Source organism: Artemia franciscana, chromosome 17, assembly GCF_032884065.1.
Source record: "Artemia franciscana chromosome 17, ASM3288406v1, whole genome shotgun sequence".
NCBI classification, from domain to species: Eukaryota; Metazoa; Arthropoda; class Branchiopoda; order Anostraca; family Artemiidae; genus Artemia; species Artemia franciscana.
Window position 1 is genome coordinate 21,637,131 of NC_088879.1, and position 24,892 is coordinate 21,662,022.

At 33.7% G+C, this 24,892-nt stretch overlaps 1 protein-coding gene across 5 annotated transcripts in view; it reads right to left on the minus strand.

The window, feature by feature from the left end:
- LOC136037996 (TELO2-interacting protein 1 homolog) overlaps positions 1-24,892 on the minus strand; it is a 128,299-nt gene that overhangs the window by 99,399 nt on the left and 4,008 nt on the right. For 4 of the 5 annotated variants that reach the window (XM_065720905.1, XM_065720907.1, XM_065720906.1 and 1 more), the window contains exons 2-6: positions 14,896-15,111; positions 14,249-14,379; positions 11,589-11,766; positions 9,854-10,004; positions 1,252-1,374 (exon numbers count right to left, since the gene is read on the minus strand). In XM_065720905.1, coding sequence (XP_065576977.1) covers positions 1,252-1,374; positions 9,854-10,004; positions 11,589-11,766; positions 14,249-14,379; positions 14,896-15,086 — 774 coding nt within the window. In that variant the 5' untranslated portion in view covers positions 15,087-15,111. Of the gene's footprint in view, positions 1-1,251; positions 1,375-9,853; positions 10,005-11,588; positions 11,767-14,248; positions 14,380-14,895; positions 15,239-24,892 lie in introns of those variants that run through there. The other variant, XM_065720909.1, reaches the window with a different exon arrangement.

Below are 24,892 nucleotides of genomic sequence, written 5' to 3' on the forward strand. Positions count from 1 at the left end.
TACATAGCTTTTGTTGCATAAGACAATTGGAAAGATAGTACTTATTTAGTGCTTCTTTAACTCAAAACATTAAGCTGACAATTGACTATGCAATTTATTGTTCTGGCTTTTATTTCATTTAAGTGTTTAATCCAAGACTCTTAACTTTACAACTCTTATCATTTTAGAATCAAAATTAGAACCGTTCTCATTGTGTATATTGTGTCAACGTAAAACTTAGTCTCTGAGAACACAGTAACCGCTAAACTCACAAATCAATTAAGGCATCACTAGACAGAGAGTTTCATTACTATCCTTCGTTGCTAATATTTACTATTACATTGCTGTCAGGTAGGATAATAAAGCATTCAGCCCTCTATACCTTTAGAATAAATTGAAGATGTCTTATTGTGGACAGTTGTTATCACAGGGACTGAATTATGAGGGTACCAAATCTTCACGTTTTTTATGGTTAAAACAGCAATAGGCAATTATGAAGAGTCAAACTGATTTATCACAGAACAGTCACGGATAGATGGAAGAGTAAATTTCATTTATCCCACTTCACCAGACTTTTTATCAGGCGAAAAATAAAGGAAACTTTTGGCAATAGTAGGGAAGAGTGGCTTCTCAGGAATTCCCCCATCTCCCTTCCGGGTAACTTAAGTCAATGAAGTTCTTAGAAATAAATCAATGTCTCTAACGAGATTCAGAAAGCGAAATTCTGAAATGTGGATTCCAGCTTCAAAAAGTGGATCCACAAACACAAATTTTTACATAAAAAAAAAGTTAACCTCATATCTCGACTGCTTTCCTCCTTGAAATATTCCATGGAGATAAGTCTTTATTCAAGCTGATGCAAAAATATGACCCAAGTCCAAATACCTCGGTCAACAGAGGGGCAGACTCTAAGCGAAGTTTCTCTCCTTTTTTTATGTCTAAAGAGTATTTCAAGTCGTGCTAGTTAGAAAGAAGTGCATGAACTTGAAAATGTTTCATATGAATTGATTTGGGCCCCATTACGACAGCTCACAGTTTCATTGAGAAGGGACAATGGAACAGGATTTTTCAAAAAGATGCTTTCTATTACCACTGCCAAGTTTTATACAAGCTTGGAAAAGTGGTAACTTCCTTTCAAATTTTCTAATTCAACCTTTTCATAAGTGTCCATGGGCTGGTGGGGAGTTTTGGCTAACAGTCAAAAGGCAGCCTAGCAAAATACTAATCTAATGAACCTGTGAAACATTTGAAAATTATCATACTTGTACTTACCCCTGCTGTATCTTTTCCTTCCGTTTGCAAAGAGAGAGATGAAAAATCTTCCTTTTCTGGAAAACAGAACAATTTGTCCCTCAAAGTGTGCGATAGAACATTTCTGATAGCAATGAGACTCTCCTGTAATTTATCAGCCGTTAGGTCCTGTGGGTTCTAAGTGAAAACTAGAGAGTAGCAATAAGGTCAAAAGTGAGTATTATGACAGTAACAAGTATAGACAAGTAAGAGGCTGGCGCATGGATGAGACGAAAAAAGGGTTATGTCTCAATACTAAAAAAAAAAGAAATAACAATCCCAAAAGACATAAGGTCTTAATGCACAGATTCAAAGAGAGCGGAAGGAAGGAGGAGAAGTTGCTGGTAATTGTTATATATATATATATATATGTGCAAGCAGAAAAAGTTCGAAGATGGCTAGGAAACGTCAAGTCGTCCCCAAATGGGGCGGGAGGATGTCGTAAGGAAAGATTCAAGGGGAATGAGTGCTTCCTTGGATGGTGTAAAGAGGGAGGCTTTAAATAGATTGTGATTGAGGGGAATGTATGTGTATGAGGGGAATGTATGAATGTATGAGGAGAATAGCTCTGTTGGCCTCGGGGAGCTGGGATTGCAGCAAGTTTCTTGTAATGGTAGCAGTGAACACAATTATTATTCTCCTCTGCTTCTTGAAGTATTTGCTACAAAAAAAGACACTTGAGCACAAAGCCGTACTTTTTTTGAATGGATTAAGCCTTCTTCTTCTTTAAAATATTTTATATCCGTCACGATTATATGAGCAGCAGCACCACTATTGAGTATCCTATAAAGCATGTAATAACTCAATTTTACTGCTCATGATATGCTAAGGTGTCTTAAGCAAGACTACATTGTGAAATATTTACAAAGATTCATATCCTCCCAGCATTTAATGTTGCCCCTTACTTTCAATTTTGAAACTTGTTATTTCTTCGTTTCAACTTAAGAGGAATCTCTCAACTTTTCCCGCGCAAATCCTAAAAGTAATCTGAAAAATATTTTAATCGCCAATTCTTGCAAACACGTTGGTGTTATGCTCCAGTTTAAGTAAAAGGGCTCAGAGGCCTTTTAAATTAATAGGGTTTCAAATAGTAATCAGATTAGCGGATGGGAACAACCTATAGAAAAAAAGCATTATCAGCTGAAACAGTACTTATATATAAATATTTAAATTCTGTCTATTACACTATCTTTACCGTTACACGTTAATACCGTTAAACGAGCCCAAAAAATTGAGGCTCTTTTTAAATTTTATTACATTGCTTAAAATGTAAAAAAAACTGGTGATCGCACAAATATTTCAATATATTTTGACAATGGATTAAAGCAATTCGAAAACCTTAAAACAGAAAACCAAAAGTTTGAAGTTTAGTCTTATATATATATATATAAAAATGTAATGTCTGTCCGTTACACTATCTTTACCGTTACACCATTACATGTTATTACCGTTATTACCGTTAAACGAGCTCACAAAATTGAGGCCCTTCTGAAATTTAATTCAATTGCTTAAAATGTAAAAACTGGTGATTGCACAAATATTTCAATATATGGATTAAAGCTATTCAAAAACCTTAAAACAGAAAACCAAAAGTTTTGAAGTTTAGTAGAAATTGTTGAAGTTTAGAATGCTTGCTGATCAAAGAAAATTTGTCAAAGCGTCAATTAACGTCAAAAAGAAATTATTATTAAACTAGGTGTTGGGGTGGCGCGAAGCGCCACCCCAATATATATATATATATATATATATATATATATATATATATATATATATATATATATATATATATATATATATATATATATATATATATATATGTATATATATATATATATATATATATATATATATATATATATATATATATATATATATATATATATATATATATATATATATATATATATATATATATATATATATGTATATATATATATATATATATATATATATATATATATTAAAAGTGTCTGTTTAATTTTTGTAATTTGTCTTTTATTTACAGATAACTATCTGTTATTGGGAAACATACGGACATTTTTCACAGGAGATTTTTCTGTGCGGAGGATTATCAGGAAAAATTTTTCAAGTGGAGAAATTTTTCCAGAAGAATTACCCTGAATTCTTCTACAAAATTCCAATTATTTGTCTTTTTTCCTCTTCACATGAGCAATTTTATGTGTGGAGAGAACGTTACGAAGGAATTGTCAGCGGGGATCAAATTTTCTGGGAAAATTTTTCCTTTGAAAAATGTAGTTAGCGTGCACAAAGATGCTGCTAGGTGAAAGCTCCCTTCTTATTGCACAAAATGTTTCTGATATTTGTTTTAATTCATCAGTGCTAATCCCCCCCCCCCACGCTTTAGAACCACGAATAAAGGCGTAGACTCAATGTATACATGGGAACTAAGAAGAATTAGACAACAAGCCCCAAAAACTCGTTTGGTTTTCATTTGAAGGCCCAGAAAGGCCTAGAAAATTCGGCAATTGAAACATTCTCTTTTTGGTATCTTACCAAACGTTACCTTTGGTATCTTACTATATCCCTCCATTATGAATCAAATCACTTAGTAGTTAATCACTGAAACTTTAGTAGTTAGGGAGGGAGGGAAACACCTCAAAAGGTGCATTTTAATGCCAAAACAACCAAACTCCCATTGAAGCTTCATATAAATACATAATTAGTTCGAAGGGAGAGACGAGGGGAGGGTGGTGGTAAAAATCCCGTAAGGGCCGTAACCAAGACTTTTGTTCAAGGGGGTTTATTTTTTTGGAGGGGGGCAAAAACCTTTAAAAAAATTATCAAAAATTTAAAGTTGATGTTTACTCCCTATTGTCATCTTGGAGGACAATTTCACCCCCACTGACAGAAGATCCTTCCCAAAAATTTCCCCACCTCCTGAAAATTCTCCCGGATAATCCCCCCCGCAGAAAACTCCCTTGCAAAAAATAGTTGTAAGTTTCCCAATAACAAATACTATCTGAAAGCAGTGAACAGATTGCAAAATTTTTAAAGGCATTTAAACTTCTACAATGAATTTCTCTGATTGTTTTATCTTTGAGGAGGGAGGAACATATCTCAAAGGGTGCATTTTAATGCCAAAAAAATCCCAGTTCTCATTGATCCTTCATCAAAATTAAATTTGAAAAACAAGCTTTTTCAACAGAAAGTAAGGACCAACAATAAAACTCAAAATGAGCAGAAATTATTCCCTTTATGAAGGGTTTGCCCTTCTGCTCTATACCTTGCTCTTTACACTAAAGTTCTTAGCATTTTTAAAAGGGTTTTCTATTCAAATGGAAATGCCCTTGGTTTTCAGAAGCTGTTCTTGAGAAATTGGGACAAACATTTAAACTGTAGGGAAAAGAGCAAGGTACTTACGAGAGGAGCAACCCCCTCGTATACGGAATAATATCTGTTCGTTTCGAGTTTTAACGTTGTTCCTTACTTTCAGTCGAAAAAAAATCGCTTTTTTGAATTTAATTTCTGATCGTTTTTCAAATAATGCAGATAAATCTGGTTCACTCTCCATGAAAAACTCCCTCCCTTCACCAGAAACTCTGTGAAAATTTACTACCACGAATATACCCCCTTTCCCCTCTAAAAATTGCTTACGGACGATTCAGCATGAAAAAATTATTTGAAAGAGACTTTAACTACTAGTCATTTTTCTGATCACTAAAGAAATCCCCCCTTCCGTGGCAATTTTTTCCTGGAAACCCAAAAATGCTGAAAATAGCCCCTGGACAATTCCCCTGAAAAAATATCCACATGCAAAATTGAGTTGGCAAAGAGAAAGTAAAACAAATATAAAGAATTTTTTATAGAAATTATGTCAGATTTTTCCACTGTAAAATTTACCGTTGTATGCCAGCCCCCACTTATTTACCTTCCCACAGAACCTCTCTGCATGGAAACTCCTCCAACCATAAAATTCTCCCTCCCAAAAAAGTCTGTATACTTCCCTATAAAAAATACTATGTGTAAACAATGGGCAAATTTCACAACTTACAAGCCTCTCTCCACTGGATGTGGGGGAGGGGGGGTCATGTTACTCCTAAAGGCATAATTCAGCTATGCTGAATAAAATGACTATCTAAAACTTTGATTGGGGGACTTTGGGGAAGATGGGCGTGGGAGAGGCCCCCTCCCAACGCCATTCTTCTATCAAATAGCCCCCGAGGGGGGGGGGAGTAGTGGTAATTGCCCTTCCATATTTCAGGTCACTTAAACTGGGCACCGGTAGTTTTAATTTACGTTCAAATACACTCTTTACCGATCTTCTATGACCATTATTTCAATATGATGAACTCTGGAAAAAAAAATAAACACACATCCGTTATAGTTCTTCTGGCAAGAAAATAATATAAAATTCTACATTTTGTTACGTGTGAGCTTGAAACTTATATAGTAGGGTTCTCTGGTACGCTAAATCTGATGGTGGGATTTTGATTAAGATTCCTTTACTTTTAGGATATGTTTACTCCCTTTTTTAAAATTATACAAATTTTCTCAGGCTCTTAACTTTTGATGGGTAACAGTAAAAATAAATTTTAAGATTTATGAATAATAATAAATTCTAGGTAAATTTTACATATTTAGAGTTAGCATGATGAGACAATTCTTCTGATGCGTCTATTGATATCAAAACTCCGTTTTTGGAGTTTTTCACTATTGCAGCTGAGTCACTCCTCTCTGACAGCACAAACTGTTTGATACAGAATTAGTTCTAAAGAAGAGACGAAAGGAGGGTGGAGGTAGAGATTGATTTACAATCCCTGGGGCCATAACCCGGATTCTACAAAATACATTTTTTTCATAGGTGGGGGGGGACTATAAAAAACGCATCAAGACACAACACATAAACCATCAACAACTTTAAAAACATACAAAAAAAACTTTAAAAAACACATCAAAAATATGAAATTCATATTTAATCCCTCTTGATTTCTGGGAATATTTCTATTCTACGCAGTTATTATAAAAATAAAGAGTAACATTTAACCCTAAAATAAGCATTCCGTATAGGAGGGGGATTGCCTCTTCCTCAACCTTATGAGCAACTTTAGAGGGTGCTTTTTAAATCAGAAATTGAGAGTTCTAGTCTTTCTTTATAGGTCGAATGTGATTGGAGACCAATCAGCCGTAGGGAACGGGGTTAAACGTCGGCTCCCATCTATTAGATCTCCATAAAGATTAGCATTCTTATATTTCTTTATAGCTTACAACGAAGCAGTTAAGTCAAGCCGTGATAAAATGAAGCCCATTAGGAATTGACTTGCACATGTCAAATTGAACCAACTTGTTTGTCGAAGTGGCGATAGATAAAGGGTTTTGACAAAATTGGACGTAGCCATTGAAAAAACAAATAAGACACATTGCACTTTCTTATGTAGTAAAAAAAGTCAATATCTTGTTTAAAAATACATATAAAAACTATTAAACTCTCCCTGAGCATTTATTATAGACAGAATTTATTTCTGTCATCTTGAAACAGAGCTTTTAGAAATTAGAGCGCGTGTGAAGGTTTATTTTTTACTTAATTACCAATGGTATTTTTAGAACAAATACTTCGTGCATATTTTAGGCCATGTTTAGTAGTATAAACATAGAATTTATCACTAAAAAATACCAATTCGTGAGAAAGATATTGAGCATTATTTAAGATAGGAAAATAACATTAGGTCAAAATGGATTAGATTTCTCTTAATTTCTGTTTTTTTTTCAAATCATGCATAGGACTAACCAAGATATGATGTGAGTTACCAAAAACCCCCAATTTCAAGGTGTTAAATTTCATACATCAATAATTTAAGTTGATTGATAGCGCCCAACTGTTCCAGTTTTTCTGTTTAAGAATCAAAATATTGAATTGTGATTAAAATTTCTGACAAAATCTTGAATAATTGGCCAAAACCCTTGATGAACAGTAGTTTTGCTGAATAAGTCCTTAACAATATTTCTACTAAAGAATTTCAGGCGGACAGAAAGTGGTATTATTGTTCGTATAGATGGAAATTATGCGCGAAATTTGGTCTTCTATACGGCGGAAGCCATCATGACTTCTGCAACACGGCTATCTGATGTCTAATTACATTGAAACATTTCATATAAATAGGGAAAGAGAAATATTGCCACTTCAAATTGCTGAAAATGAAGCTCCAGGTAGAGCTTTCCATCCCCTCCCACCCCTGGCCACCTAAAAAACCAAACAGTTTTTTGGCTATGCTCATGATGTCCTACCTCAATTTTTCCCCTCTGTGCTTATAGGCGTGTACATATTAATAGATAGTGCACATATAGAAAATCGTGTCATAATGACAAGGCACTATTACCCGTCCCCCCCCTTCTCCTTATCACTAATAATAAAGACATAGACCAAAAATTTCCCAGGAGCAAACAGGGATTATATATCAATTATCTAACCCCTCTAACCTTAGATTAGCTATCTCCGAATTTTCGATCGATAGCAACTTGATCGTCTTTTAGGTAAAACCTAAGGTTGGTAGCACAAAATGGCTCAAAATGCCATCCTCGTGATAAGATCTTTTAGGTTATTTGAAAAGGGTACTAGAACTTTTAATACCCGTTTCAATAACCCCTCTCCCGATCTTCTAGAACCATTGATTCCATATAATCATCATTAGAAAAAACAGTCTACACATATTTGTGAGCTTTCCCCTGGCAAAACATTCAAAATTCCACATTTTTAGAGAGGAGCTCAACACCTATATGTTAACGGTTTCTCTGATATGCTGAATCTCATGGTGTGATTTGCAATAAGAGAGCTGACTTTTTGGGAGTGTTTCCCACCTTTACAAAAATCATGCGGCTTTTCTCAGGCTCGTAGATTTTGATGGGTAACATAAAACTGAACCAATTTTATATATTTGGAATCAGCATAAAAAGTCAATGTTTTGATGTATCAATTGTTAACAAATTTATAACAACAACTATTGGTTACTATTGGGCCGAGGTTTAAATGCGCTTTAAAACACCATTTTATAAAAAAAAAAATTTTGGGTTGTTTCAAAATCATTAAGTTTTTAAGATACTAATCCATTTTCGATACTGTTGCCACATTGCACCGTGAGAATTAACAAGTCAGACTAATTTGTTAGATTTGACAATGCTTTTTGCCCTCAAAAATGAAACATTAACAATGTTTTCATTCCCCAAAACGACTAAGCTGTAAAAGAAAAAATATTTCTTCTTTAGCTGTTTGTTGCCATATGCTTTATTTGAATTCTACTGATTTTAATCAGTTCTTATTTTAAATTTAGCACTCAATAAAGGCAAAAACTGCATATACAACTCTTTTTCATTAAATGGTGAATCCTAATTTTTTCCAAACATTTTAAGATATGTACAGGATGCAAGCTTCCATTGAACCAAAAATAAACCATACTTCATTGCCAAAGTTTTTGGTACTTTAAAGATTAATAGATTTACGGACTATCGTGAATTAAGTTTCTTTCACTTTGCCATGTATTTTATGTCTGCAACGCCCAAGCATGTTTATGGCAAATGCTACCGTGTCCTTACACAAGACATTTAAATTACAGCCAGTAGCTTGTCCGCCACAATTGTTTTATCTAAATATATATGCATCTATAATTTATGCAAAAAGTCTACAGTTGTTGGCACATTGTTTTGAAACTATGTATAAAAAAAAAATAGAAAAATAAACACAGATACTTTCAAAAGCTTGACACAATCAAAAATGATTTTATCTATTCTTGAATTTATGAAAGGATTACCAAAAGCACGTGCAGAGTTTTCCACACTGCTAACTGTCATATAATCTGTAATCAGTACATTTTTTTAGGTTTACAGTTTCCAACTGAATATGGAAAAGAGATGGTGCTAGTATGCTACTGACACGCAGCTGGCTACAGACAACTTGCAAAACAAAACATAATTGAGGCTGCGACGGCAAACAGCCAAAGCTGATTGCGGCTTTGAAATAATTGATTGCTGCTGATTACAGCTTTTGCAGATTGAAAAAAAAGAATTACAACTAATTAGATGAAATCGATCCCCTAAAAGGAAACCAATCATTAATTTGCAGTCAAATATACAAACTGACTCGTGTTTTTTCTTGCCTTGATTTTGTTAATAGTACACAAATTAAAAATTCGTCCTACTTATGAACGTTTAAAAAATTAAAGCTTAAAGAATCCTTTGGTTACTTTTAACCTTTAAAGAAGGAAAGAAACTGTAAAAAGACGCTTATCCTTTGAAATTTTCTTTTAGATCTAAAAGAGACTGCCAGTAGGGATTCGAATGCAATTGCCCTATTTCTACTTACTCGACTTAAACTCTGATTCAGTGTTTTGAAGGAACTATCAACACTATTTCCGTTTTTATTTGGTAAAAAAAATGTAGTTCAACTTCACCAATAATTTTTTTTTTTTCAGTCAAAACTTAACAGCAAGCACCGATCCTATCACTTAATGTATTAGAATTTGGCAGTCGAATCAGAAAACATCCTTGATAAACTATACACTCTTTTTCCTTGCCAAAAGATGTAAAATCAAAATGGAATCAAGTTAAAATGAATTAAGAAAAAGAACGTCCTTACTGAAATAACTTTCTGCCCAGTTTCTTGTAGAGCTATTTCCATGCATGTTTTAGATATTCCTGGTAAAACATTAGAAAGAACTTTTGATTTCTGCAAGGGGCTGGAAGTCTCTACTTCAAACAGCATGTTTACCATCTTCACAGCTTCAAGCCTGAAAAAATTCAAACATACAAGTAGGGCCGTGGAAATATAATACCGGATTCTTAGGTTAATGGAATTTGGAACAAATTAGGTTAATGGAATTTACATAGAGCAAACTTCATTATAAAAAAAAAATATATACCGTAAAAGGACCTTTATGCTTAGGTCACTGATTAGCAACGTGAGATTTCAAGTATAGGCCCCTAATATTTAACAGTGGATCTCAAATATGGAGCTGTGGATAGAAGTGTTCGACTATGTGTGAGCTTCGTGTGGATTAAAATCGAGACGGTTTTTTATAGTAGTAGTCATAGGGGCACACAGGCTCAGTCTTAGGGGAGGGGGTATCAAACAGTCATATTTTGCTTCTCATTTTGCAGCATAAAGTAATAATGTTCATCATAACAAACTGGCCTTAAAATTGTGAACTGGCATTATAGAATGGTGCAGCGTGTGATTACCGACGTGTAAACCACCATAGTAAAATTATGACATTAGCAAGAAGGTTAACTTTTACATCGCAAGCCTTGAAACCCTGAAATCCAAATTAGGACCTTCTAATCATTCTTACTGAAAAATTTTGCACACCCTAATCTCAATAAGGAATAAAAAAGTAACTAATTGCGGATGACTTAACATGTTTAGATTTTGACGTTTATGTTCCATTACTAGCTTCAGAATCATAATAAGCAAGCTCATAAATCTTTACAAGCCAGCTTTATCAGAAACTAAGTATCACTTACGAAATATATAATGTGGGTCTAATTTAGGACAGAAATACTGCAACTTTAGTGATTTTTAATGATTATCATATACGACCCTCAATAACACCCATGACAATTCCAGTCAAGTAAATCAAAATTATTAATTGATTCAGGTCTCAAAATATTTAACATTTACGTCATTTTTAAATATACAAGTAACATTTTAGGTTCCACATTGTATTATAAGACTTGGATATTTAATAGAAATCACATGAACTATTAACAAACAACTTTTCATCCAAGCCTTAAATCCATTACCACCAAGCTCAGACTCTCGTAGATATCAATTCTGGTGTAAATCAACGGCTGATTGTGAAGTATGTACTTAACATCTTTTTATGTTAAACTAAAAAATATTGGCCTAAAACTTGCAATAAGGAAGCTCAAAAATTATTCAATACTAACTTCCCTGGAGCACAATTTTTTATTGGGGCGGGGACTTAAGTGTTACAGTACACAAGTTATATTGATAATAGGCAAACTCAAAATATCTTAAATTAGTAAAAGTTCTAAAACAAGTCCTATATGGAGACAAAATGCTACGCAAATATAATCGAACTGTGATCTAATAATGTGTACGCACGTAAGGATGAATATGACATTCGGCATGACATTCCAAAAACAATGAAATCATATTTCATTTAATTGTATTACACATAAAATTATCATGCAACTAAAATGGAATTTTGATTCATTTTCTTTGAAAAACGATAAATTTTTTCCTTTGCTAATTTAGCAGGAAGTACACTAACATCTTAAACTAGTATTAATATATTCAGCCTCTCAGCTTCTGAAAACACCAACACACAAATATGAGCAAAATAACTTACTTAAGTTCTTTGCTTTTTTCATCTTTTGCTGAAGAAAGCAGTGCATGTATGAGAACTGCAAGAGTTAAAGAGCCATCTTTAGAGAAAAGGTCTTCTTTAACCTTCGATACAGTTGTAAACAACAGTATTCTGAAGCACTTTATGATTTGCAGTTTAACATCCTCGCCAAAGTTAACTCCTGAAATAATAAATTTTAAAGTGCAAGACATGAGAACCCAGGAATTTCAATATTATCATTTTAACACCCAAAAAGGACAAAATAGGGGATATCTCCACTCAACAAACGATTTATTCGAAAATAATAAAGAAAAGATCCTGCGACTCCGATATTAAAAAATGGACATATGATTTCTTTGAGGCACAAGACGTAATGAAGTTCAAGTGTAACATAGTGACACGGCGTGCAAAAATGAAGTGCAGGTGGCATCGTATCTATACACCGCAGGGCAGAAGATTTTCATAATCTAAATACTGTTTGAGGATTGATACTCACAGGATTTATTTTATCTTGTTCATACTCAAAAGGGGGATAGAGAATTCACGAAAGATCAACTCGATGGACAGCTTCCTCAGAAAAATTTTGGGTGAAAACTGATAAGCTTAGAGACTAGAATAAAATAACACGTGGTCTTCCAGCCATTAGACGGCTTTTGCTTTCAAATACTTTTATTTCAAGAAATAATTGAGCAAAATTTTTAAGTACTTTTACTAGTAAAAACTTAGAAAGGTAATTAATTCTTTACACTTAAATAAAGTTTTAAAACTATTTGTTACTAGAACAACACTAAATTGACCAATTACTACGTTAATGCTTTAGTTTTCGATCTTAAAATAAGAGAAATGTTAACTTTAATATTGAAGATTTATTTTGTCTTAGCAGTCATAACTGGCTTCAGACAATAACCGTTAAGCAAGAGTTTTTGAAAAGACTTTAAACCAGCAAATTTCTCCTTGAAAAAAAGGCCAAATGACGTATAAAATAACCCAGCAGTCACCCAACAGAGTTAAAGTGTGTTATGGTAACAATGGCATGATGCTAGACAGCCAAAACGGTACAATGATGTATCTTAAACGACCATATCACATGCCCCAGCCTATCCCTTCTGCCCTTGTATTGCATGGAAGCGAGAACATACCTTATTCCACAGAGCTTAAGTTCTTAGATGTACACCTTGATTGATTCTTATTATTTAAAATACATATAGCCCACATTCGCTACCTCGTCCTTAGGCAGGCGAAAACTTGTTTATATTATTAAATTGGCTATTATTAAATGACTTATTTCTAATGAACAATTACTAGAAATTTTTGAAACAACATAACATATTTCTGTTTTAGTTCACAATCCTTATACAGTGAAAAATATTTCAAATTCGTATCATAAAACCTGAAGAAAATTATGCAAGTAATATTACTACACAGCTCAATAGATCTAGAATACCAAGATCTAGGATTACTTACATAAGAAAGTATTATGCACCTAGAAAAAAAATGAGGCTTTAATAAGGTTTTTTCTTCAAGATTTACGGATAGATTCATATTATGATACTAAAATCAAAGATAATCATATGGATATCCAACAACGTAAGAATCATTCCTAAGAAAAATTTGATGAAACATTAGATTACTATTTTTAGGGGTTAATTTCCTAAAGTTTATTCTAGCATTGACTCAGGAGCAATGTACATGTTCGAGCATAAAACCAAATATTTCTTCAAATCTCTCCACCGAGTTGTGGGTTCCCTCAAATTAAAACAAACAATTTTTTTTTAACTTTGTCTTTCCGCCGTCCTAATAAAATAATTAGCCAGCATTTTTTGGAACAAATTGAATTGTTGTTTAAAAAAACTGTCGGAGACATTGAACCACAATATTCAAAAACTTATAGAGAATCGCAATTGTCAATATTTCTTACAGAAAGCAAATTCTTCTATCGGCTTTCAAATAATATCTTCGGAGACAGACTAGCATAGTAGGCTATGCAGAATTTGCCTCTAAAAGAATCTACATCATAAATTAGGCTTAAGCCATTTCTTTGCTATCCAAAAAAACATTTTTTTTGCAGCCAATTGCGCTTCTGCAAGCAAGCAAATAACTGTTAGCTAACATCTTGAGTGAATTTCTCTATCAGATTTAGCGTTATTTGAGTAAACTGTTAGAGAACCCGAAACCCAGTGTTTGAATGCTGAAAAAATCGTGAAGCAATATAACTAGTTTCTATGCAATATGCTTTGAGAAAGAATCCATGACTTTTAGCATTTCTTACAATTTGCAAATTATTTTCTTTCTTTCCAAAATATATTTTCAGAGATAGGCTACGCTGAAATAATTTTTATGAAGAGTATACATTTTCTTTTAATTTTCAACTTAGTAAATACTTTTCTGAAAAATCCAAGCAATTTTTTTCTCATATAACATTTTTTTTTTCTTGAAGCAACAGAAAATTGTTGGTAAACATTGTTAGTAAACAATTGGGCATTGGAAAAATGCCTATAAGTGTCTTCCTAAGGCGTTTTGTTTCATACACTGGCCAAGATTTCTACTATTCAAATCAAAAATTATTTTATATACTCTGTAAATAAACTGCCGGAATTTAACTCTCAATACAGCTAAGGATAGTCCGGATAAGTGACCTTTTAGGACTGGGGCTGAATCCTTACCTTGAGCGTTTCGATCCAAAAACAATGAAAGATGACTTAAAATGCTCAAAAAAACTTCTTTATTTTCAAATGAATCTTGCGATAAACTAAGAGACAGAATCTGCACAAGATTTTCAACAACCGTTTCTCTTCTGAAAAAAAAAAAAAAAAATAATTATAATGGGAGTATGTCTTAGAATCAGAACACAATAGATTAAATCCAGTTAATACAAACAAACTGAATACATAGACACCTAATACAATACAAGTACAATGAAAACATGGGGTAGCATAGGATAGCACAAAAATCTTTCTTGGTATTTGAAACAACTATGTACAAAAATTGGCCTGAGCCTTGACACAGTCTTTTGAGCGCGTCCCAATACTAAAGCGCAAATTTTTGGTTCCGTGAATTTTATTTAGCAAAACCTTGTCACAATGTCCTGTAATTACTGAACCAATAGATTTTCGCAAAACAACACTTCCTTTTATATTATGTTGTGGCTCATAAAATTTTTGTTGCTTACATTCATCTTACATTGTTGACTAGTGTAGAATTCATAAATTTAGTATTCTATCCTTCTCTGCTTAAATGGGAGCAAATTCACAGTCACAGTCTTAAAAAAATTCGCAAGTATTACCTATAGTATGTCACAGGAGCATCTTACCTTTTAAATAAGACCGGCTCATTATGTAAGAAACCAGCGCTTCGGAGCACCATATTTAGTACCGGTATGAGACATTCCCTAAATTTTCTGATTTTCAGCAATTCAATTCCGTCAGGTGATTTTAGCTTCTTCAACAGATTCATAACAGTTTCGTCACTAGGACTTTTTACCAAGTTCATAACAGCATCCATGTTTGACAATCAGAGAAGGAATACTCTAAAAAAATTCAAAATCTTAGCAATACCTCCACAACAAACAGGGTTACATTTTATAAGTGTTTGGCTATTTTGCTTAATATTACATAGCGCTGGTGTTACAAGCCAAATTTTTTATCACTCTCAAAAATAACTGACTAAATTAAACACTTGACAATTCATCTCTGTTCTTTTTATCAGGGACTTTTGCTTATCAGAATATTGAACTTACAATCTTTCAATGAGACACAAAGGTTACAGACTAACACCTACTTCATATACAAATTAGATACAATATGAAAATCTGGTTTATCCAAAACAAATCTTCATTATAATTAAATGAGTTTTTAACACAGTAATTACTTATTTATACAGGTTATCTAAAGCAATTTTAGATTGTGTCACAGAAAATATTAATGGCTAAGAATGTATCTGGTTTATTAATCTGAGATAAAAATCATGCCAATGTTTTCTAGTAAAGTCTATCTGTGAAAAAGTAATATTTGCAAAATTTCGGGCCCTTGCCCCTGGAGCTGTTTGATCATAGCAAATCCAAAGGAGTATTAACTGAACCTTTCAACGCGGAGAACAGGGGAGGAGGTGAGAGGAAAGTTTGACTGATTGTCCAATTTTTTAAGAACGGCTACTGAAACACAGGGGCCGTTTAATTCGAATACGAAGCTTTTTTAAAAGTGTAACAGCTTTAGCGTAAAGAGCAAAGTATTGAGGAGGGGGTAACTCTTCAAACACTGGATAATTTATGACCGTTTTGAGTTTTAATCGTGTTCCTTGCTTTCAGTTAAAAAAAACTTGTTTTTTCTTTAATTTAATTTCTGTTCTTTTTCCAAATAATGCAGGTAAATCTGGTTCACCCTCCATTAAGTATACCTCCCCCCCCCCCCACAGGGGAAACTCCTCTGTGAAAATTTCATCTGACGTAAAGTAGACCCCCCCCCCTGATGTTCCCAAAAACAGTTCCATCCTCGCTGAAAATACCCCCTCCCCATAAAATTTCTTGCGGGTGATTCAGCCTTAAAAACTATCCTTAGCATATTTACATTTGAAAAAGACTTTAATCTCTAATTGGTATCTCAATCACTTCAAAAATACTCCTTTCGTGCAATTTTTTTCAGAAATCAAAACACGCAGCCCGATATTTCCTCAAGAATATATCCACATGCAAAATTAAGTTGGCAAGGAGAATGTAAAACAATTAAAAAGAATTTCATATATGAATAATGTCAAATCCCCAGTGTAAAATTTTCTCTGGAAAACTCACCCCCTCCATGGAAATTAACCTCCCCGAGGGAGATTCCCCCAATGGAAATCCACCCCAAGAACAAAATCCCTCCCCCCGATAAATTTCTGTATACTTCCCAATGATAAATACCATACGTAAGCAATGGGCAAATTTCATAGCTTACAGGCCTCTCCCGTGGACTGTGGGGGGTTATTTTACCATTAAAGACATAGCTATTTGATCTTTCAACTATACTGAACAAAATGGCAATCTCAAAATTTTGATCACATATCTCTGGGAAATGAGCGTAAGAGGGGGTCAGTTTCCCTTAAATCTTTTTTCACAAAAAAGGGTACTAGAACTTTGAATTTCCATTCAATTACGCCCTTTCCCGATCTTGTAGGACCACTATTTCAATATAATCACACCTGGGAAAAAAAAAAATAAAACACGCATCCCTGATGTATCTTCTGACATAAAAAGCAAAATTCCACATTTTTGTATATAGGAGCTTGAAACTTCTACAGTAGGAGTGTCAGGCACGCAGAATCTGATGGTGCTATTTTCATCAATATTTCAATATCTGCTCCATATTTAAAAAAATCAGCCAGTAGTAAAGCTATAACGTATTTAAAATGGCCCATAGGAGGTATACTTTGGGATCAACTAACCCCTCAAGATGTTATTACGCACACCTGGGTCTTACGCACCACTATAGTGCACCTGTGTGTTTTGGTATTGTACATCTGTATTTCACGCAATACTACAGTATACCTGTATATTAAGTAATAGGGAATGTTTACTTATGCTGACAATGCCGTAATCTTGCGTGACATGTTAGTTTTATTGATAACTAGCTGTTGGGGTAGCGATTCGCGCCCCCCAAGCCCCCCGGGCGCGTAAGTCGTTACGCGCCATATTAGTTACGCGCCATTGTAGTTGTGTGCCTGTGTCCCACCTGTGAATATAGATAGATATATATATATATATATATATATATATATATATATGTTTTTAACTACGTAAAACTTGCGAATATACAACATCCTTCGCTGTCCCATTGTCTGTGCATATAAATAGATTGTCAGGTTTACCGACTCTTAAACATGCAACATATAATTGTTCATGGGAAAAATAATCCGTATTCAGATCTATACCTCATTATTCTAATGATTGCCCTTGAGCTTTGTTGATGGCGATTGCTAATCGAACATTCCCTGTGTCCCGGTCGTCATTTATATATCCCCCCTGTGCCCCCCCCGCGTCCTCGTTGTAGTTGTGTCCCTGTGTCCCGGTCGTCATTTATATTCCCTGTGTCCCGTTCGTTATTTGTGTCCCGGTGTCCCAGTCTGTGATTTATCTTTGAGTGTCCTGGTCGTCATTTATATTCCCTGTGTCCCGGTCTATAATTTCGTTAGTCGACAAACATGACATCAGTCGACAGTCGACAAACATGACGTCAGTACACAAACAACTTATTTTTATATATATATAGATGACGTGATCTCACGTGACCTGTTTCTTCCAGGCCCCTGGGAAAGTCCTGGTTGTAACTGAGGGCAACACACAAGTAGATGTTACGTAATGAGGGCCCACATGTGAGTGTTGCGTAATGGCGGTAAACACCTGAGTGTTATATAATTGTGGCGACCATGTGGTATGTTACGTAACGACGGTGCATACGTGGAATGTTATGTAATGACGATGCACAAATGGGATGTTATGTAATACTTTAAGAGATTTTTTTCAGGATTTCATTTTCTTTTCAAGGTTTTTTTTTTCTTCAAAATGTTTTTTTTCTTCAAGATTTTATTTTCAAAATTTTTTCCTCGGGGAACCTTTATATTCCAAAGATTTTTGTGTTATTCAAAGATTTATGAATCGAAAGACATTTCCCCGCAACTTAACTATGCGCTAGACAGCACGACCAAGATAGCCTTCCTAATATTATAATTTGAGGAATACTTTCTAATGGAAACGTTTCGAAAAATATACGGATAGCGCGTTTCCCAACCATTGTCGTCGAGCCGTATAACTACCAAGCAAAGCTATTGATTTTTGCTCTATTGGACACACCTGTTGGCTAGATTGTATTAATGTTCTAACGTGACCTAGACAATGCTTTGTTTCAAGGAAGTTGTTTATTTACGTGTTAGATTTCAGTCCCCTCCCCGGACCAATTCCTGTAACAACTCCCACCTTAATTTTAAAATGTTTCATGGAAATTATTTGTTTAAGATCGCTTATTGGGTGTTACATTTCAGTTCCCCTCCGCCGAAAAAACTCCTTTAACACCTGCCACATTAACGTTAAGCTCTTTTATGGAAGTTATTTCTTTACGATAGCTTATTGGGCGTTAGATTTCAGTCCCCCCCTCTATCAAAAAGAAATTCTGTTAACACCTCCCACCTTAACTTTAAGCTCTTTTATGGAAGTTATTTATTTAAGATCACTTATTGAGTCTTAGATTTCAGTCCCCCTCTGCTGAAAAAATTCCTTTAACACCTACCACCTTAACATTGAGCTCTTCTATGGAAGTTATTTATTTGCGATAGCTTATTGGGTGTTAGATTTCAGTCCCCCTCCGCCGGAGTCTTTTAACCCCCCCCCACCATAACTTTAAGCTCTTTTATGGAATTTATTTAGTTACTATAGCTTATTGGGTCTTAGACTTCAGTCCCCCATCCCCAGAAAATGGAGGGGCGTTTACTGTCTTCTTCTGCCATAAAAATCAATTTTTCCCTGAACAGGATCAAAATATCAGAGGGATCGATTTTTCATAGTTTAAAGCCTTATAACATGAGGTTTATAGCCACCCTTTATTGACAAAACAGGGCCGAAGGGCATTTACTGTCATTTTGTGCCATAAAAGACCTATTTTTGCAAAAACAGAAAATATCAGAGAAATTCAGTTTCATAGTCTAAAGCTTAAAACAGGAGGTTGTGAGCCATCCCATCTTGACAGACCATCGCAGAGGGGCATTTACTACTATTTTGTACAAAAAAGATCCATTTTTGCCCAAACACAACTAAAATATCAGAGAAATCGATTTTTCATAGTGTAAAGCATTAAAACTGGAGGTTATAAGCTACCCTTACTTGAAAAACCGCTGCAGAGGGGCGTTTACTGCCATTTTGTGCCATAAAAGATCAATTTTTGCCCAAACAGGATCAAAATATCAGATTAATCAATATTTCATAGTCTAAAACTTTAAAGCAGGAGGTTTTAAGTCCCCCTATCTTGACAAAACGCCACAGAGGGGCGTTTACTGCAGTTTTGTACTATACAAGATTATTTTTTTCAAATGTTAGTCCAAGGCAATTGCCAACCTTTGACACTCAATGGATGGCACGCGGCACCCTTTGGCGTGCATTATCACACACGAGAAATTTTTCAGGCATTTTCCGGAATAAAAAGTCTGTTTACACTAGAATCGTTCGTTTAAACTTAAAGGCAAATTCTAAATAGCGTTTCTTCTGATGACTCGTCGCAATCGAAGGCAGCGTGGTACAATTTGCCTGCCTAGTGGCACCCTCTGGCCTACAATATGATAACTAAACCATTTTCCACCTTTTTCCCCAAAAAATAAGCTTATAAACTAGAATTGACCATTGTTTTTTATTTGAAATGCAGGAGCTTGCCATTTCATTGTTAGATTTTGATGTTTATTGGCATTTCACCCCCCTTCTCTGTATTTCCAGTGATTTTGTAAATAAAAAAAATCTCTTTAATTCTTAAAAAGGACATAGAATTTAAAACATTTTCTTGAATAAGCCTTTTCCTTCTTCACAACACTTGTATAGATCTAAAACAATCCATAGAAATCAAGATCAATACATAGAAATCCAGTAGTGGGGGGTTTTGCATTTGACAACGCTTATAGGAGGTATACTATTGGAGCTACCAGCTCCCCTAAGACGTCATTACGCTCACCTGCGTCTTGCGCAATAATATAGTACAATACAAACAATTCAAACATAATCCAGAAAATTCCTACAAAACATAAAAATTAGTCTTGTGAGATACAAAAATAAATTGCACAGCTCTGACATAGTTTAAACAGAATACATAGTTGGTGCAGAACAACAAAATACTTGCTACAAAACACTAAAATTCTAACAAAAAGTTCAGACATAATCCAAATAATTCTTTCAAAAACAGAGATAATTCTAATAAAATACAAAACACTGCATAATTCTTAAATAGTTCTAACAAAATGAAAAATAGTTGGTTCAAAACACAAAATACTTGCTACAAAACACAAAAATTCTAACAACGCCCCAAATACTTCTAATAGAATATAAAAAGTTCATGTATAATCCAAAATAATTTCTAAAAAACAGAAAGAACTCTTACAAAATACAAAAATACTTTGCATAATTCTAAAATAGTTCTAACAGAATGAAAAGTAGTTGTGGAGAACACAAAATACTTGCTACAAAAGACAAAAATACCAACAACGTCCCAAATACTTCTTATAGAATAAGAAAAGTTAAAACACAATCCAAATAATTCCTATAAAACAGAGCTATTTCTTACAGCAGACAAAAATACTATGCAAAATTCTAAAATGGTTCACAAGAAGAAAAATGGTTTGTTCAGAACACAAAATACTTGCTACACAACACAAATATTGTAAACACATTTTAAATACTTTTTACGGAATACAAAAAGTTCAAACATAATCCAAAATAATTCCTACAGAATAAAAATAATTCTCAAAAATAAGAAAAATATTTTGCACAACTCTTAAATAGTTCTAACGGAATGAAATAATGTTGATGCAGAACACAAAATTACTTGCTACAAGACACAAAATTGTAACAAATACTAATTCTAAATTCTAAAAACACACCAAATACTTCTTATACAATACAAAAAGTCCAAATATAATCCAAAACAACTGCAAAACAAAAAATTATTCCTACAAAATACAAAATATTCTGCACAATTGTGAAATAGTTCTAACACAATGAAAAATAGTTGGTGCAGAAAACAGAATACTTGCTAAAAAACAATAAAATTCTAACAAAATGCCAAATACTTCTTATGGAATACAAATAAGTTCAAACATAATCCAAATACTTCCTATAAAAACAAAAAAATTATTCTTGCAAAATACAAAAATACTTTACACAATTTTAAAATAGTTCTTACAGAATGAAAGATAGTTGGTGGAGAACATAAAATATCCGCTACAAAATACAAAAATTCTAAGAAAATCCCAAATACTTCTTATAGAATACAAAAAGTTCAAACATAATCAAAAGTAACTCCTAAAAACAAAAAATTTTCTTACAAAATACAAAAATACTTTGAACAATTCTAAAATAGTTCTGACAGAATGAAGAACAGTTGGTACAGAATACAAATTACTTGAACACGAAAATTCAAACAGAACCCCAAATTTTTCTTTTAGAATACAAAAAGTTCAACCATAACACAAATAATTCCTACAAAACAGAAATAATTCTTGCAAATACAAAAATACTTTGTACAATTCTAAAATAGTTCTAACATAACTAAAAATAGTTGGTTCAGAACACAAAATATTTACTATAAGACACGAAAATTCTAACAGCATCCCAAATACTTCTTATAGAATATGAAAAAGTTAAAAAAGGATCCAAAATAACTCTAACAAAACAAAAAAATTATTGTTTCGAAATGAAAAAATACTTTGCAAAATTCTAAAATAGTTTTAACAGAGTGAAAAGTATTTAGTGTAGAACACAAATACTTGCTACAAAACAAAAGATTACAACAACATCCCAAATACTTATTATAGAATACAAAAGTGCGCTTAATAACGTAATGTCTTTAGAGGGCTACCAGCTCCAACAGTCTACCCCCATGGGCGTTGTCAAATCAATTACACTTTCACTACTCGATTTTTATGTATTGGTCTTTATTTGTAAGGATTGTTCCGGATTTCAACATGTTTTACGAATAAGAAAAGGCTTACTCAAGAAAATGTTTTAAACTCAATGTCGTTTTTAAGAATAAAGGGGATTTTTTTACAAAATTACTGGATATAAGGAGAAGGGGCGTGAAATGCCAAGGAACATAAAAATGTAACAATGAAATGGCAAGTTCCCAGAGTTCAAATAAAAATCAATGATCAATTTTAGTTTATAAGCTTGTTTTTGTGGGGAAAAGGTAAAAAATGCTTTAGGTGTGATATTGCAGGGCAGAAGGTGGCACAAGGCAATTGGATGGTATGATGAAGGATCAGAACGGTCTCCTTCACCTTTACATATTGGGACTAAAATTGAAGACTTCCAAGCTATTGGAACAGAGCCAGAATCCAAACATCTATTAAAAAACTAAAGAAGACAGACCAAGAAAGTTAATGGATGAGCTCTAAGCATTTTGTTGTAGACCAAACCTTCACCCATTTCTGAGTCATTTAGAGACTGTATTGCAAAAGTTAACTCATTTATATCAAAATCTATATCAAGATTAGGGACAGACCCTCGGGGAAACTGACCTTTCATAAACCAAGAGTTATTACATGTAAAAATTTTTGAAGATTGACATGCAAAATGACTATTCAATGTCTCTGCCACCTCATATGTCTAGAACTGAAGTGAATCACCATTAGACTTAATCCCTTGACTACTTTCTATGCTGATATCCTACAGTTTTTTGTTGTTTTTTTTCCAGAGGGTTTTAGTAGTAGTTGACTGTTTAATTGACCAACACAAATTTCTTCCCAAGCTGCTTTTCTTTCAACTAGGACATGTTTCTTAAAAATAACTTAAGCCTTTCTCATTTCATTTTTTTTTTTAACGTTCCTTTTATCTGAAAGCCAGAATTTTTCTGGTATAATACTTATTTTGTTTTAGTGATTCTAATTTATCATTCCAAAAATTTACATTTTTTTTATTCTTTACTGATTGTGTTTGGAGTTTGAAAAAAATATTTGAAGCATCAATTATACTTTTAGTGATATTATCATTTAAATCATCATATTACTGTTGATGTCAGGGACCATACTTCCCAATTTAACTACCCATGGCTTCCAATTATCCTCATTGAAAGTACATCTAGGTGCAATATTGAAGTTAGAGAGAACTGGCCTTTTAGACAGTTCTGTTATAATTGGATACTGCTGACTGCCTTACTAGCCTAAGAGGGAAAATTTGGTCAACACATCCTCAACTCTTCCTAAAACTGCACTGTTCTTCTCTTAAAACTTTGTCTACATTATTATATTAAGGAACAAACACGTGTCTGTATGAAAAGAATTGGCTAACTATGCTAATTCCAAATATATAAGTTTCATCAAGTTCAGCATTAACCATCATACTGTAAAAACAGGGGGGCTTAAGGTGGCACTTCTTCTTGTTGAAAAAGTACAGCACAGCAAGTTTTCATAAGAAAAGCTTGTTTTTTCTGCTGATAGTCTCCTACTAACAGAACAAAGGTCAATGGTTGAATTTTTTTACCATTGAAAGAATGCACATAAGTTCCTAAATTCTTAGGTGTATTTAGTGTGAGAGAATTCTGACTGAAAGAGATTAAATCCAATAGCAACAATGATTAAGGGTCTCTAGGGTGGGCTGAACCCCAATGAGGATGGGGAAGATTAAAATTGCCTATTAGTTGGTTTGAAGAAAGGTCTAATAGTTTCTTGAAGCTAGGATTACTGAAGGAAGAGAGTTGTGCTAGGATGCTGATGCCGTTTGTCATGCCTAACCAACTTGCATACACTATCCAAAATTGATATTGTGCAGTAGTGTCTACTCCCCTTGATCATACCTATCTGTGGTCACAATAAGCAAGTGGGCTTAAATTGCATCTATCCTAGCACACTCTTAGTTGACAGAGGATGCTGATTATCCATCTTAACCTTTGTAACTAATACTTCCATAGATGACAGGACCTCAATATTAACCACAGAGCTAATCAAATCATTTCTCACAAGTGTTAAAAGGCTTCCACCTTTTTGAGAAGATAGATTAAGGACCCTATCTTTTCCAGTTATTGTATAATTTTCAATATTAAATTTTCAACCAGAGGACAAATGAGATTGTTGGATGGAAACAATTTCTGAGGATTCAACATCTAAAAACCTTTTTAAGTCAGCCAGATAATCAATGGGTAAACTGGAAATGTTAAACTGAACTCTTTTCATTCTCAATTGTTAACTACCTTTGATACTAAGGGTTGTTTCCATTTGTTTTTAGTAGCTTTTTGTATTGTGCACTTGCATTTCTTTTGAGGAATTAATTTTTTGTTGAGGGAGTTTTTTTGTGATTTCTGATGTTGATTTTGAAGGTGAATTTGAGATTAGGACAAAGTCAATAGATTACAAGTCATCCTCAGAAATAGAATGATTTGAGATGGAATCTATAAATGTTTAATTTGATGATGCATGTGAGGCACTAAGATCCTGAAACATTTTTTCCAAATGACCTGGGATTGAATCTTCAATTTGTTTCAAGGTACTTATTGGTTATATAATAAACACTCAAGAATTTGTGATGTGCTTTAAGACAAAAACTAGTCAAGCAACTTCTTTAACAAGACAGTTCCTCTGGCTTGCTAGGCAAACAG